This window comes from Phoca vitulina, unplaced genomic scaffold (assembly GCF_004348235.1).
Source record: "Phoca vitulina isolate PV1807 unplaced genomic scaffold, GSC_HSeal_1.0 scaffold23, whole genome shotgun sequence".
In the NCBI taxonomy this organism is placed as follows: domain Eukaryota; kingdom Metazoa; phylum Chordata; class Mammalia; order Carnivora; family Phocidae; genus Phoca; species Phoca vitulina.
In genome coordinates, this window is record NW_022589726.1 from 10,556,128 (window position 1) to 10,570,137 (window position 14,010).

General features: G+C 36.6%; 1 protein-coding gene across 4 annotated transcripts in view; it reads right to left on the reverse strand.

The window, feature by feature from the left end:
• The window catches only part of USP15 (ubiquitin specific peptidase 15), a 128,779-nt gene extending 115,283 nt beyond the window's left edge, over positions 1–13,496 (reverse strand). For 3 of the 4 annotated variants that reach the window (XR_004301357.1, XM_032421131.1, XM_032421135.1), the window contains exon 1: positions 13,341–13,496. Coding sequence is in view for 3 of the 4 variants with exons in the window: in XM_032421131.1 (XP_032277022.1) it covers positions 13,341–13,429 (89 nt within the window). In the remaining variant the exon portion in view is untranslated. The remainder of the gene's footprint in view (positions 1–13,340) is intronic. The other variant, XM_032421132.1, reaches the window with a different exon arrangement.
• Positions 13,497–14,010: the final 514 nt, after the last annotated feature.

The window sequence follows — 14,010 nt, forward strand, 5'->3', positions numbered from 1 at the left end:
GATTTGCAACCATCTAAAATTCATCTAAATACTAATCCACAAATATCCAGAGAGCCCAAAGTACAGAAGAGTAATTAATTGCTTTGTGACAAATGCAACAATTTAAGTTTCTTGCACAAAGGAATCTATGCCTTATAGATGAGACCAAAGGTGAAATATTTCTGAATAATACTGAGCCATGTGTCTGTGTTCCCATATAAAAAGCCATGAAGTACATGTACCAAAATATGATCAAGATTACTTTATTTATGATCGCGGCCTCTGGCTGTAGCTTAATTACTACAATTTCCCTCTGTTTCAGTGGGTTACAAGGAATTTATGAGTGCCTCACACTTGCATTAACCATGATTCTCACACACTAGTACACCAATATGAAAAATTTTTATCCTAATGTTAATATTATCTGGGTTCAAAAATTAGTAAAGAAAATCTCATGGAGATAAAGGTTTATGGTCTTCAATCTCTCAAATCCTTCAGAGATGACCCACAATCCTCCAGCATATCTCCAGATAGCCTTCTCCATTTCCAGTAATTTCAAAACTTTTGCCAATCTCTCACCCATTAGGCTGAATAGACAACCTTGCTGCCCTACTTTTTGAGGAAGTTAGAAGCCCCTACTTTCTGTCCAACCCTCCTGCTCCCCACCTTAATCTTACCTGATTCCTTCATAAATTAGTGAAGGATGTAACCCTCCTTACATCCAAGGCTAATTATTTTTGTTCCTATGCTTTGGATTTAATTTCCTTCTGCCTCCTTAGAGGCTTACCCCATTAACAGCCCCTACTCTTGTTTCTCCTGGTGTGTCTTTTTTTTTTTTTCCCCACTCAGCATGTAAACAGGGCCAATTCTTTCACCCTTTTCCCCCATATCACCTCCCAACTCTCACACTCATTTCCTTCTCTATCTACTCCCATTTCTCTGACTTGTTCTTACAGCCAAGCTTAAGTTTCTACTCTTCAACCCTCACTTACTCTTCAACCTAGTACAAGAGGCCTTCCTACCCCAAAGAACCCTCAAAAATTTATCACAAATCCAAAGGATTCATAATTTTATGTACCTCATCAATTCTTTTTAAACTATGTGATTCTACCCTTTTTTTTTTTGGAAGAGAGTGTAGGGATACTCTTCTTATTCTTTTTTTTTTTTTTTTTTTTGCAACCTTCTCTTCACAGAGTTGCTAATTTCTTCTCTCTTCATACTCTCCAATGATATATATATTTTTAAGATTTTATTTATTTTTTTGACAGAGAGAGACACAGCAAGAGAGGGAACACAAGCAGGGGGAGTGGGAGAGGGAGAAGCAGGCTTCCCGCGGAGCAGGGAGCCAGATGTGGGGCTCAACCCCAGGACACTGGGATCATGACCTGAGCCGAAGGCAGACGCTCAACCTACTGAGCCACCCAGGCGCCCCCGATATTTTAATTCATACCAATGATTCCAAAATCTGCATCCCAGGGCCAGTCTTCACATCTTTAAATACTTCCAATTCCTACTGGTCCATGTCAACTTGGATTTTTCATACATTCCAACCTCATTAATCATTTTCACACCTTTATATTTACTCCTTCTCTAGGGGTCCTTTAATAAATATCATAAATAATTTAATTTCCCAAGCCAGAAAGCAAAATATTATCCTGTATTCCTCCTTCCCTCACCCCATAACATCTAGTAACCAAGTACCTTCAAAAAAGTACCTTAGTTCTGTACCTCCCTTCCCTATTATTTTTTAGTGGCATAGATTATTGCAATGGCTGCCCAACTTATCTCTCCTCTTTAAGTTTACTGCTTCCAATTTGCCCTACATTCTGCTGCCACAGACATTTTAAAGACATAAATATGAACATGTTACTATTTAAATCAGAATTTTAATTTTAATAACAAAATATAAATGCTTTATAAAAAGATTTGTATAAAGTGTTTTCATGTTAGTTTATAGTTACAGTAACCTCTTTTTTTTTCCTTCCTTTTTTTATTCAGTTGTTGGGGAAACCAAAACTCAGAATATGTGACTTATCAATGAAACACAACTCTATTAAGTGAGTAATGCAGGGCCCGTTTTCAAAACACTCTGGTTTTCCAACTCTAAATTCAATGCTTCTTTTTTTTTTACTATGTTAAACTTTACTATAAATCCCATTTACTTAACAAAGACTTAAAGATGTAACAGATTCTTACTAAAATCATATACTATCCCCCTCTTTATGAAACAGTAAGGATTCTCTGCAAAAAGTGAAACAGAAGAATATCAAAATGTTATTACCAAGCTATAATTAAGAACTGAAATACTTATTCAAAAGGCATGTTTTAGTAACTATTATCCATTTTACTTATGAAGAAAATAAGTATTTTCAAAGTGGAACATAAACATCTTTGGTAAATGTTAGATCTTTGCCACTACACCCATATGAGAGTCTTATTTTCACGTCAATTAAGAGTACACAAAAAGTGAACACCATCTTTCTTTTAGGAAGTTTTCTAGAATGGTGGTAAACTAAACTGTGGATGAATTTTTTTTTCACACTTAATTTCAATTTGTTTTCATGATTAATTTTGCTTACAAATTTTCTTACCTCCTGAAATCAGACTGGAGTAAATATACTAAATTTACTAGATATACTAAATTTACTACAGAAAAAGTACTAGGCTACTTATGTTAAGTGAAATAAGTCAAATTAAGAAAGACAAATACTGTATGATTCTACTTATACATGGAATCTAAAAAACAAATGAATAAACAAAAAGCAAAATCAAATCTATAAATTCAGAGAATACACTGATGGTTGCCAGACGGAAGCACTAAGATTAATTCTCTCATTTAATGACATACTATTGAAAACATCTAGTGGTGGTGGGATGGGCAAAATGGGTGAAGGGAAGTGCGAGATACAGGCTTCCAGTTATAGAATAAATAAATCATGGGAATAAAAGGTACAGCATAGGGAATATGGTCAATGATATTGCAACAGTGTTGTATGGTGACAGATAGTACTTACACACTTGCGGTAACCAAAGCATAATGTATAGAATTGTCAACTATACTAAAAAAAAAAAAGTACTAGGCCAAAATCCACTTTCTTTTCTTCTTTTTTTCCAACATCCTCTTTCTAACGTTACTTGCTGTGAGGTTTTTAGAGAAGTTAGTGCTAAAACCTTTAGCCTGTTCATCTTAGAAATGGTAATTGATTCATTAACTCAATAAATACTTAAGATCTACTATGTATATACTATTCCATATGAATAGATGGCTAGCAAAATAGCCAAGGTCCCTATGTTCATGGAATTCAGAATCCAGTGGAGGAGAGAGATATTAAGTAGTTAACATATGTAGTAAAATATTGTGGTGAGTGCTGTGAAGGGAAACAGGAAATTATGAAAGCATATAAAGGGGTCCCTATTAGGAATAAAGGAAAGCCTCTTTGAAAACCTAACATTTTAGCATATGAATACGAGTTGTCTCAGGAAGAAGAAGAAAAACGCTATCTAGACTGAAGGAACAGCATGTGCAAGGACCAGAACTTTGGGAGTTTGTTATCTTGGAGGAACTGACTAAATGATGTTGGAGTTTATGACAAGGGGATAAGAAATGCTACATAAGGCTAAAGAGGTAGACTGGACCGAGACTATACAATGTCTTTAAGGTAATGGTAAGGATTTTATCCTAAGTGTAATGGAAAGCCACTCTTAAGATTTTTAGCAGGGAAGAGATAAGATTTGATTTACATTTCATGAAGACCACTGGGAATACCTCAAAGGATTACTGGGAGGATCAAACACAAATCAAATGTTTAGTAAATAAAAACTCACATAAAGCTACAAGTACTTCAAAAAGGTCTAAATTAGGGGCTCCTGGGTGGCTCAGTCCGTTGAGCTGCTGCCTTCGGCTCAGGTCATGACCCCGGGGTCCTGGGACTGAGTCTCGCATCAGGCTTCCTGCTCTGCGGGGAGCCTGCTTCTCCCTTTCCCTCTGCCTGCCTCTCTGCCTACTTGTGCTCTCTATCTCTCTGTCAAATAAATAAATAAAATCTTAAAAAAAAAAAAAGGTCTAAATTATATGGTGCTAAATATTCTGAAGGCATCAAGAAAGACAATTTATATTGTGGTCAGGACAGAATAGTTTTCAATGGCTCCAGAGAAGATAGGTCAATTTTAGGACCCCACACAAATTTGAGTCAATTTTAAGACAGTCCTCAAATGTTGAAAAGCTACTATAACAACTAAAAAGGCCAAATTTTCTTTTTTTCCTTTTCTTCTTCTTCTTTTTCTTTTTTTGGTGGTGGTGGGGTAAAGATAGGAGAGTTCTAAAAGTTTATACTATTTTTATACACACCAAAAGCAAATTGAAGGAAAGATATATACAGGCCAATAAATGATTGAGAAACAGCCCTAGACATAAAGGAGTTTAAAAGCAGTATGGAGAATGGGGATATCTCAGCAGCTGCATTTAAGAAATCATAGAGCTAATGAATGCATAGTTCTTTCTTTTCTTTTTTGATTAGTACATTTATACTTACAACTTTTAGATAGGCAATTCCTGCTTAATTTCCTAATATGACATATATATAACATCATTTATTTCTTAAAATCCTACCTTTTTCTCTGCAAAGTAGATATAAAACATTCTTCTACAACTAAGAAAATACACAAGTATTTCAGCCTAATCCAATGTAGCACACAATTTCAGAAAAACATGTGTTTTGGCTTGATTAATCTCTTTATATCTTCATTTTAAATTTCAAGCATTTCCAACCTATTTTCTACTTTGCACATTAAATTCATCAGTTAGCAGGAACTAATTTTTATGACCTCTTTTTACATCTAAACTAAGACAAAAAAGGAACTCAGGAAGGAGGCCAAGTAAGATTGTGAAAATGAAAAGAAAAGCCATAGAAAGGGAGAAAATTTTGCAAATCATCTCTCTGAAAAGGGATTTGTGTCTAGAATACATAAACTCTTAAAACTCAATAATACAAAGACAAATAATCTAATTTAAAAATGGGCAAAGGATCTAGGTAAACATTTTGCCAAAGAAGGTATACAAACAGCCAATATGCACATATGAAAAGATGTGCAACATCATTAGCCATTAGGAAAATGCAAGTCAAAACTACAATGAGATACCGCTTTACATATGCTAAGATGGTTGTAATCAAAAAAAGACATTAACAAGCACAGTCAAGGATGTGGAAAAACTGGAACCCTCATACACTGTTGATGGCAATGTAAAATGCTGCACCCACCTTTGAAAAAAGCCTATCAGTTCCTTAAAAAATTAAACACCCAGGAATTCCACTCCTCGGTATATACTCAAGACAAATCAGTTATGTCTACACAAACAAAAGTATGTATGTACATATAACAAAAAGTTATGTCTACACAAAAACTTGCACATGAATTGTTCATAGCAAGATTATTCATAAGGGCCAAAAATGTGAACCCAAATGTCCATCAACTGATGAAGGGATGAACTCAATGTGGTATATTATCTATACAATGGAATATTATTCAGTAATAAAAAGAAATGAAGTACTAATACTTCATGAAAGAAGCCAGACACAAAAATCACATATATGATTCCATTTATATGAAATATCCAAAATTGCCAAATCTATAGAACTAAAAGTAGATTAACTGCCTAGAGCAGGGGGATCTGAAGAGAAATTGGGGGAAGCAGGGGACGGCTAATAGGTATGGAGGATTTTGGGGGGGGGTGATAAAAAATATTCCAATGTTGATTGAAGTAATGGTTGCACAATTCTGTGAGTATACCAAAACCCAGTAAACTGTGTATTTTAAGTGGAAAATTGTACAATATGTGAATTACATCACAATAAAGCTGTTATTTTTTTTTTTAAGAGTGGAAGGACATATATCTGGATGAGATTAATAGGATGATTTTACAGAGATTGGTTTTTTTTTTAATATTTTATTTATTAGAGAGAGTGCGTGCACACAAGAATGAGAGAGAGAGAGAAAGAGAGAGAACAGGGCAGTGGGAGAGGGAGAAGCAGACTCCCCACTGACCAAGGAGCCCAATGTAGGGCTTGATCCCAGGACCCTGGGATCATGACCTGAGCCGAAGGCAGACACTTAACCAACTGAGCCATCCAGCCACCCCCAGAGATTGGTGTTGAGCTACGTTTTGAAGTAAGTGAAGGTCAGGAATTAGTAAACTGTATTTGAAATAATATGAATGATGTATAATGCCCTATGAGGCAGAAATGAGTAAATAATTTTCAAGAAATGGGAACCAACCATCAGTATCAAAGCAGAGCTACATTAATTAGAAATAAGACTGCTAAGACTAGAATGCTAAACCAAGGAGAAAGCCTCAGAAAATCCTATAGGCTCCTCAAATGATAACAGATGAAAATGCTATCTTTAATATGCCAAAGCGATCACTGCCTGATTTTAAAACTTCAAAGTATTCATCTCTCAAAAAGTTGCTTCCATAATATGGGTATGGCTCTATCACTCACAGGCAAGCAATATAGTTTAAAACGCAGGCTTTCAAGTTGACTGTCTAGGTTAGAATCTCTGCTCTATCACTGACCCAAGCATGTGACTATGTACATATAACTCTATACCTCAGTTTTTGTATCTGTAAAATGAGAATACTATCACTTATTTCATATATGTGTAAAGCTCTTAACATGTAGTAATTTTTTAACCATCACCATAACTATATGGTACATGTAACTACTTAACTATACCTCTCCAGAGAATTAAGTTTCTACAGCTTGAAATCCATTCAAATTTGTGAATATAAATTTGTTAAAACATGCTGTTAAACAATATAAAGCAACCCAAATTATCAGCTCTCTTTTACCATGATCAGATCATTTCACCCTTATTCTTAATTTTTTTGTGTAAAATTTTACTCAAGGAACTTGATCTTTTCACTCAAGTAATTAATTTTGTCTCTAGTGCTCCAGGTTTTGATTTAACTGGCTCTCTAAAACTTAGAACAGCCTGGCCTCAAAGCCACTCTTAGACTTGCCTCTGAGAGCCTCTGACTTCTTTCACAAAGGAAGTCCTTTCTACGGCTACTACTGTTACACGATTTTTCTTAACAGTAAGGAATTACCACATAACATCTGGGTCTTCTCAAAGCTAAAAGGAGAGAAGAGACAGCTAGCTCTCCTCCTCATGGAGAAGAAAAAGTAGTCATTACCCTCCTTTTGTGGGGAAGATCTATAAGGAAACCATGTAAAATCCTACTGATGGAAGCAGTAAAAGTGTTGTAGGTATAACCAAATACAGGTTAATTCTACAGAGGTTTTCTGCCTCATATTACAATCTGGCCTTTTTTACTTCTTTTTGAGGAGCAGTTCTTAATTATTCCTTCAGATATGTCATTTTAATCTGTATCCAAAAGTGAGATCACTTACTAACAGTCTTATTCTACGTTTCTTTTTTTTTTTTTAATTTATCTATTTTTTAAGATTTTATTTATTTGAGACAGAGAGAGAGAGAGAGAGCACAAGCAAGAGGAGCGGCAGAGGCAGAGGGAAAAGCAGACTCCCCGATTCCAGGACCCTGAGATCATGACCTGAGCCGAAGTCAGACGCTTAACCCACTGAGCCACCCAGGCGCCCCTCTAGGTTTCTTTAGTAGTTACTTCTGTATAAACTGGATGATAAAACTGAAAGGAACTACATTCCCTTGTTTAAAGAACAGATGGAAAAAGAGTATGGAGAAATGACTTAAGAGAAAAAATATAAGACAGAGAGTATGAATTACAGTGAAAACTGAGGAAATGAAAATAAAAGGCACGAACCAAAATGAGGCAAGGAAGAAAAAACTGTTTTAGTAACTGCTGAATAATTCTATATAGGAAGAACTAAGAAGGAATAATAATTTAATGAAATACTGTTTGCATTATATTTGAGTAGTGACAGCATGAAAACATTTTTTAAAAAGATTTTATTTATGTATTTGATGGAGAGAGAAAGAGAACAAGTAGGGGGAGGGAGAGGGACAAGCAGACTCTGCGCTGAGTGTGGACCCTGACTCAGAGCTCCATCTCACCACCCTGAGATCAAGACCTGAGCTGAAATCAAAAGTCGGATGCTTAACCTATTGAGGCACCCAGGTGCCCCCAAAACATTTCTAATACTAAGAAGATATTGATAATATCTAGTATTTTAAATCATTATAAACCAGGTATTTAAACTAGCTCTGAACTCATCAAACATTTGTAAAATGAGGTAAATAAGAGCACTTATTTTAAAAGCTGCATAAGTATAAAGCATTTGGAACAGCTTTCCAGAAGCAAGATGTTAAGATTTTCTATATACTCCATCATATCTAAACTGATCAGTCATAAAACACAAGTTTGCAATAAAATGTAGAATTCTGCTACTAAATATAAAATAGATTCCACTTAAAAAGAAAAAAAATGTTCATTTTTTTTCCTTTTGAAGTGGAACTACATTTTAAAATGCATCTTCAGGGGCGCCTGGGTGGCTCAGTCGTTAAAGAGTCTGCCTTCATCTCAGGTCATGATCCCAGGGTCCTGGGATCCAGCCCCGCATCGGGCTCCCTGCTTCATGGGAAGCCTGCTTCTCCCTCTCTCACTCTCCCTGCTTGTGTTCCCTCTCTCGCTGTGTCTCTCTCTGTCAAATAAATAAATAAAATTTTGAAAAAAAAAATAAATAAAATGCATCTTCAAAATAAGTGATTTTGGGGCCTGAATTAAAGCCCCAATTACTTGGGTTCAAATCCCATATCACGGTGTGAACACTTGAGCCTAGGATTCCTATTCTGTCAAATGTGAATTACAGCACATTCACATTCTAGTGCCCCAGAATTGTAGTGATGAGTAAATAAGTTAACATATGTAAGTACTTAAAATGGTACCTAGCACATGGTGTTTTCAAATATAATACTACACATCATGGCCTGACAAACTAAGTTTTTCTTATACGTATGTGTGAGCAAGATTAATGTTTGTCACAAAACTATTCTGTAAAAAGAACATTTATTTAGTACCTTACGTGTGCTAATGGGAAAATGGTATGATTTAGAAAAAAAAAAAATAAAGCCTGAATGTCACGAAAGAGATAAATGAAATCACAGACTAAAAAGCTCTGGATCTTCCTGGAAATAAGGTACATTAATTTTGGATTCACTAACAACTTAGAAGTGATTTAAAAACTTATAATAAGGCTTAAATTAGGAAAAATTGCCTTTCTACATTTTAAGCAACTAAAATGTAAAAAATACACCTTAATAATGTCACTATTTCTGTCCTTATTTTCACCAATTTACCAACACGAAAAAAACCCGTTTTGCTTTCTAGTCTCATTTCCTGCAAATGATGTGATATATACCCTAATTTAGTGGTTAACACTTTGGCACAACTAAAATTAATACTTATAGTAATAATAATGTAAAAATTTCTTGAACAAGTATATACTAAACAATTTGGAGTTTACATTAATAGTGTCCCTTTACATTATGAGCTGATTTGTCATTTTAAGGTTATTTTTCTGTTAGTGTTAATCAAAGTTACAGAAACATAAGAGACCATATAAAATAAAGCCTCAAAAGATTTCTAAGTAAAAGAGTAGGAATCGAAGCAAAGCCCTAAAACTGAATCAATGTCTTCTAATCCGAAAACCTCAATGATCTGATGGACTATTCCTTGCCTATTTATTGAAACAAAAATACCATACATATTTGAAATGACTCTAAATACAAATTAAAGTTACTCTCTGAAGTACCTTAAATCTACTAGAGTTATTAGGGTTTATGCAATAATGACACACAAAATTTAATTTGTAAAGTTAGCTATGCAATACCATTGAACATACATAAAAATTTAAAACATCATACATAAAAAATTAGTGAAAATGACTGGTAGAAGAGTAACATTTAATAAAAACGGGGAAATAAAGCACTGATTTTGATGATTTGTAGTTATCTGTTTACTTATATCTCCAAAGAGAGTATTCCTTAACCCACAACTTGTCTTTGTAACTCATTTATTTAATTACCCATCCCCCTTAAATAGGTTCCTCTATCCCTAATATACTTAACATGTAATGTACTTAAAATAATTTTTCCTTTTGTCTCATCAAGAGAAACCACCAAGTATCTGAAGATCAATTTATCTTTCATTCAATCTAAGTTAAACAAGTTCTAGTTCCTTTATCTTTATTTCTATAGTTACTAAATTCAAACAATCTTAATCTTGTTCATGGTTTTCTGAATACCTCCTTTGAGCTAAAATACAGTTTAAGAAACAGCATTATGAGACTACTTTATACTCCTTCTAATGCAGATCAGTGTCACTTTCATATCTCACCTTTTTAAGAGGTATAACTCTCCTGCATCAATTTTGACTTGTTACTATAAAATCTAGTATTAAGCATATCATAAAGTTTGTTCTTCCTCATCTCAGACTTGTGTACTTACTTTCATCTCTAGAAACTCAGTCGGCAGATAAAAATCATTCATTATTTACAAATAAACAGAAACTAGTTTTCAAGCAGAATCAAATATTGCCTAAGTGTTAGTTATCTACCAGAGAACTATCAAACAATCCTTATCCAAAAAGTCCTTACAAACTACTTAATGAAAATAGTTTCATTTTCATTAGTTTATTCATTTTAAGGCACTTGACCATAACATCAAATATGAGTATTAAGCTTTCAAGAATAAACTTATACTAAACCTTCCATTTTTTTCTCAATAGTCATCAGTCTTTTTCAAGATGGTTACACACATATACCAAGATAATGTCCCATCTGCATATGGCCCATTTCAGCTATAAAATAGCGGACTGGATTTGCCCAAATAACCATAAACGACTAATCCAAACATCTTTTAAAAAGACATTAAAAAGAGAAATAACTTTTTCACAAGTTAAAAACAAGTTTTAATGAGTCCCAAAAACATGAGCCCAAGTAACAATTATTAAATCTTTACCAGTTCTGTAATCATGCATACATAATGAAATGTGTACTTCTCAAATTATTCTCCCTAGAACTCTGAATCAAACTTTTGCTCTAAACTATTTCCTTTTTTGACAGATTTCACCTAATTGCAAATTAACTGGCTTACATATAAACCAAATTGGTTTTTGCAAATCCACAGTACCATCCTGCTCCTGCATTTTTTTCCTTTAACTAAGAGGGGTAATCAAGCAAGGACAAAAATTTTCACATTCTAGGGCACCTGGGTGGCACAGTTGGTTAAGCATCTGACTCTTGGTTTCAGCTCAGGTCGTGATCTCAGGGTCTTTCAGGGTCGTGAGATTGAGCCCCGCGTCAGGCTCCCCACTCAGTGGGGAACCTGCTTAAAAAAGGACTCTCCCCCACTGCCCCTCCCCACCCCTTCTCAAATAAATACATCTTAAAAAAAAAAAATTTCCACATTCTGCTGTTATCTAAATATGTGGGCTTCAGTTTCCTTTTCTTTAAAATGAAAGCACTGAGAAGACTCAAATTTATGGACTTCCTGTATTCTTTAAAACAGATCTTTAAAATGATTTACAGTAACTTTGTGAAAAAGCAAAAATACTTTTATTTGAAAAATGTCAAAGTTTAATGCCCCCAATACACAAACTGTTCCTATCATCCCATAGTGTCAACACCACCAATTATTACTCAGAATACCAAAAACATACATTAAAAAAGAATATCCATCTGAATAATAGCCATATTTAAACTTACAGATTTCTATTTTACGGAAATCCACATCTATCTTTTTATGAGGTGGTGATAGGCTAGGTGAATTAAGAATCTTTAAGTGTTCTTTAACAAAACATAGGAAGCAAGGATTAATTTAACTTTAATAATCCACAGACCAAGGTAAACATGTGTCCTAGGAAGTATCCAATTCCCGCACAGGAATAAACATCTCACACTTACATGAACAATAATGATTATTAAATCATCTAAAGATCATATTTTCTGTTGTAATGCAACAAGTGTATGCTTACATCCTTAGGGATTTTTATCATATAAACACAGAATCTATGTAGCCTAACAAAGTAGGAAAAAAGTACCAAGACTTAGATCAAAATACTTAAATTCAAGTCCCAAGACTGCCATCTACTAGCTTACTTGAAAATGTCCTAATACTACAGCATTTTATCAGAAGTAAATGGCGGTGACAATAAAGTAACTAAAATTTTATGTTATCTCATAAACAGATAATATTTCAGAATGTTCCACTGAACCAAGATAAAACCCCTACAATGAAATTATTATTTTCCATTTCATAGATGAAGACATCGGGGTACAATGACTTAAATTAACTCTCCTCAAAGTCATATTGCAGGTTAAGTGGTGAAACGGTGATCTAACTAGGTCTAAATCTTATGTTCCTTCCACCAAGTCAGAGGAGTACGTGGAAAAAACACTCTGTAAATTATATACCACTGTTATGGTCACAATGGGACATGAAAATAATTGTTATTATAGTAAAGAAGCACACTGTCTTTCCTAATAAACAGCTCTTTATGTTACATATTCACATATTTAAGTTATTCTGAGTACCACTTACTATGGCCGACAATTATTAAAAACTACACATACTTCCTTCAGTGTTTTAAGTATATCCTTTGGTATTTTATAAGTCTGAATATTAGCAAGTGACTTAAGCCTCAAGTGGACTTATCTACTTTTTGCAGGCCTACGTTATCCCTCAAACAGGAGGGAAGGGCTGCGCTTCTAAGAGAAATGCTGCCGGTTTCTATCAAGCCTCCACTAAAGCACAAGACCACGTGGTATTTCTCATTAGCCTAAGGTTCCGTACTCCTCTCCCTCCTTCTGACAAGGAACTGGAAACTAGGGTTTCTTTCTCTTAAGTGGCGCCCTGACACATGCCACCTGTGTAGTACGAACCGCAAACATCCTGCAGCCTGCCTCCCGGAAGAATACAAGAATCAGAATAACAAGGAACTTGAATGCCGACAATGCCGGGAAAGGAAATGACTGGAGAAGGAAAGAGGGTAAGATCTTGATAAGCCGCGGGACCTGGACCTGTCAAAAATTGAGAGACTCACGCCGAACGACTATAACCTATCATTCGGGAAGGCCTGAGGTGGGAGCGGCACTACGGAAGGAAGGAGGACGAAAAGAACTGTATGAGTCGCCGTCGCCGCTCCTCTGAAGCCTCTCAGCACGCCCCGACAAGCCACGAACCCTGGCCCTCATCTCGGGTCCAATCTTTGCCCCAACATTTCGCAAGGAGCCAAAATCCTGCTGCCCAGTGTGGCCGCCGCCGGACCTGCCCGCACCTGTCACTAGCGAAAGACACCAGCCCGCAGTTCCCGCCCAGTTCTCCATCATCCTCCCGCAACCGCGGCCACCTCAACCCCTTTCTCTCACCAGGTGTCCCCTTTCCGGAGCGAGGTTTTAAGCAGCGTCGCGATGTCAGACCGCTGGATGTCCAGATCCGCCGCTCCGCCTTCCGCCATCTTCTTCCACTAGCGGTAGCGGAGGCGGCAGCGACGGCGGCGGCACGCCCCAGAGCATTGTGGGAATGGCGTCCCGCGGCCCCTCCCAGTCGGCAGGTCGAAACCAAAAGAGACGTTGGGGGGGGGGGGCCGCCTCGGGACAAGAGTTGGTCCCGGGGGCGGACCGAGTACGCTGCCGTGGTCTGCTGCCCCCAATCGGCCCCCGCGCGTCCAGCATCTCGCCTTGGACTCCTCTGGCTCGGGACAGCCAGGTTTTAACTCTTCCTTGTGGGGGCCCTCGGTCCTCTCTCTCAAGAGCGGTGCCACCGCCCCGTCCATCCTCGACTTCTGCCTTCCCCTCCCTCTTTCTCACAGGCGCCTGAAAACCCTTATTTGCGCATTCACTCACGCTTGAGGGTGGGGTGGGGCGGGGGGCGTGGGGACGGCTAAGATATGGCAGAAAATTTTAACAGCTCTGAGACACTAGTCTTTTCCTTGCTCGTCGCAGAACCTAAACTCGGTGAATTTTGGCCCAAACAAAGAACAATCCGAAACCGAACGCTTGGCCTCAGTGCCCTTCTTGGGCTCCTTCCTGCCCTCCT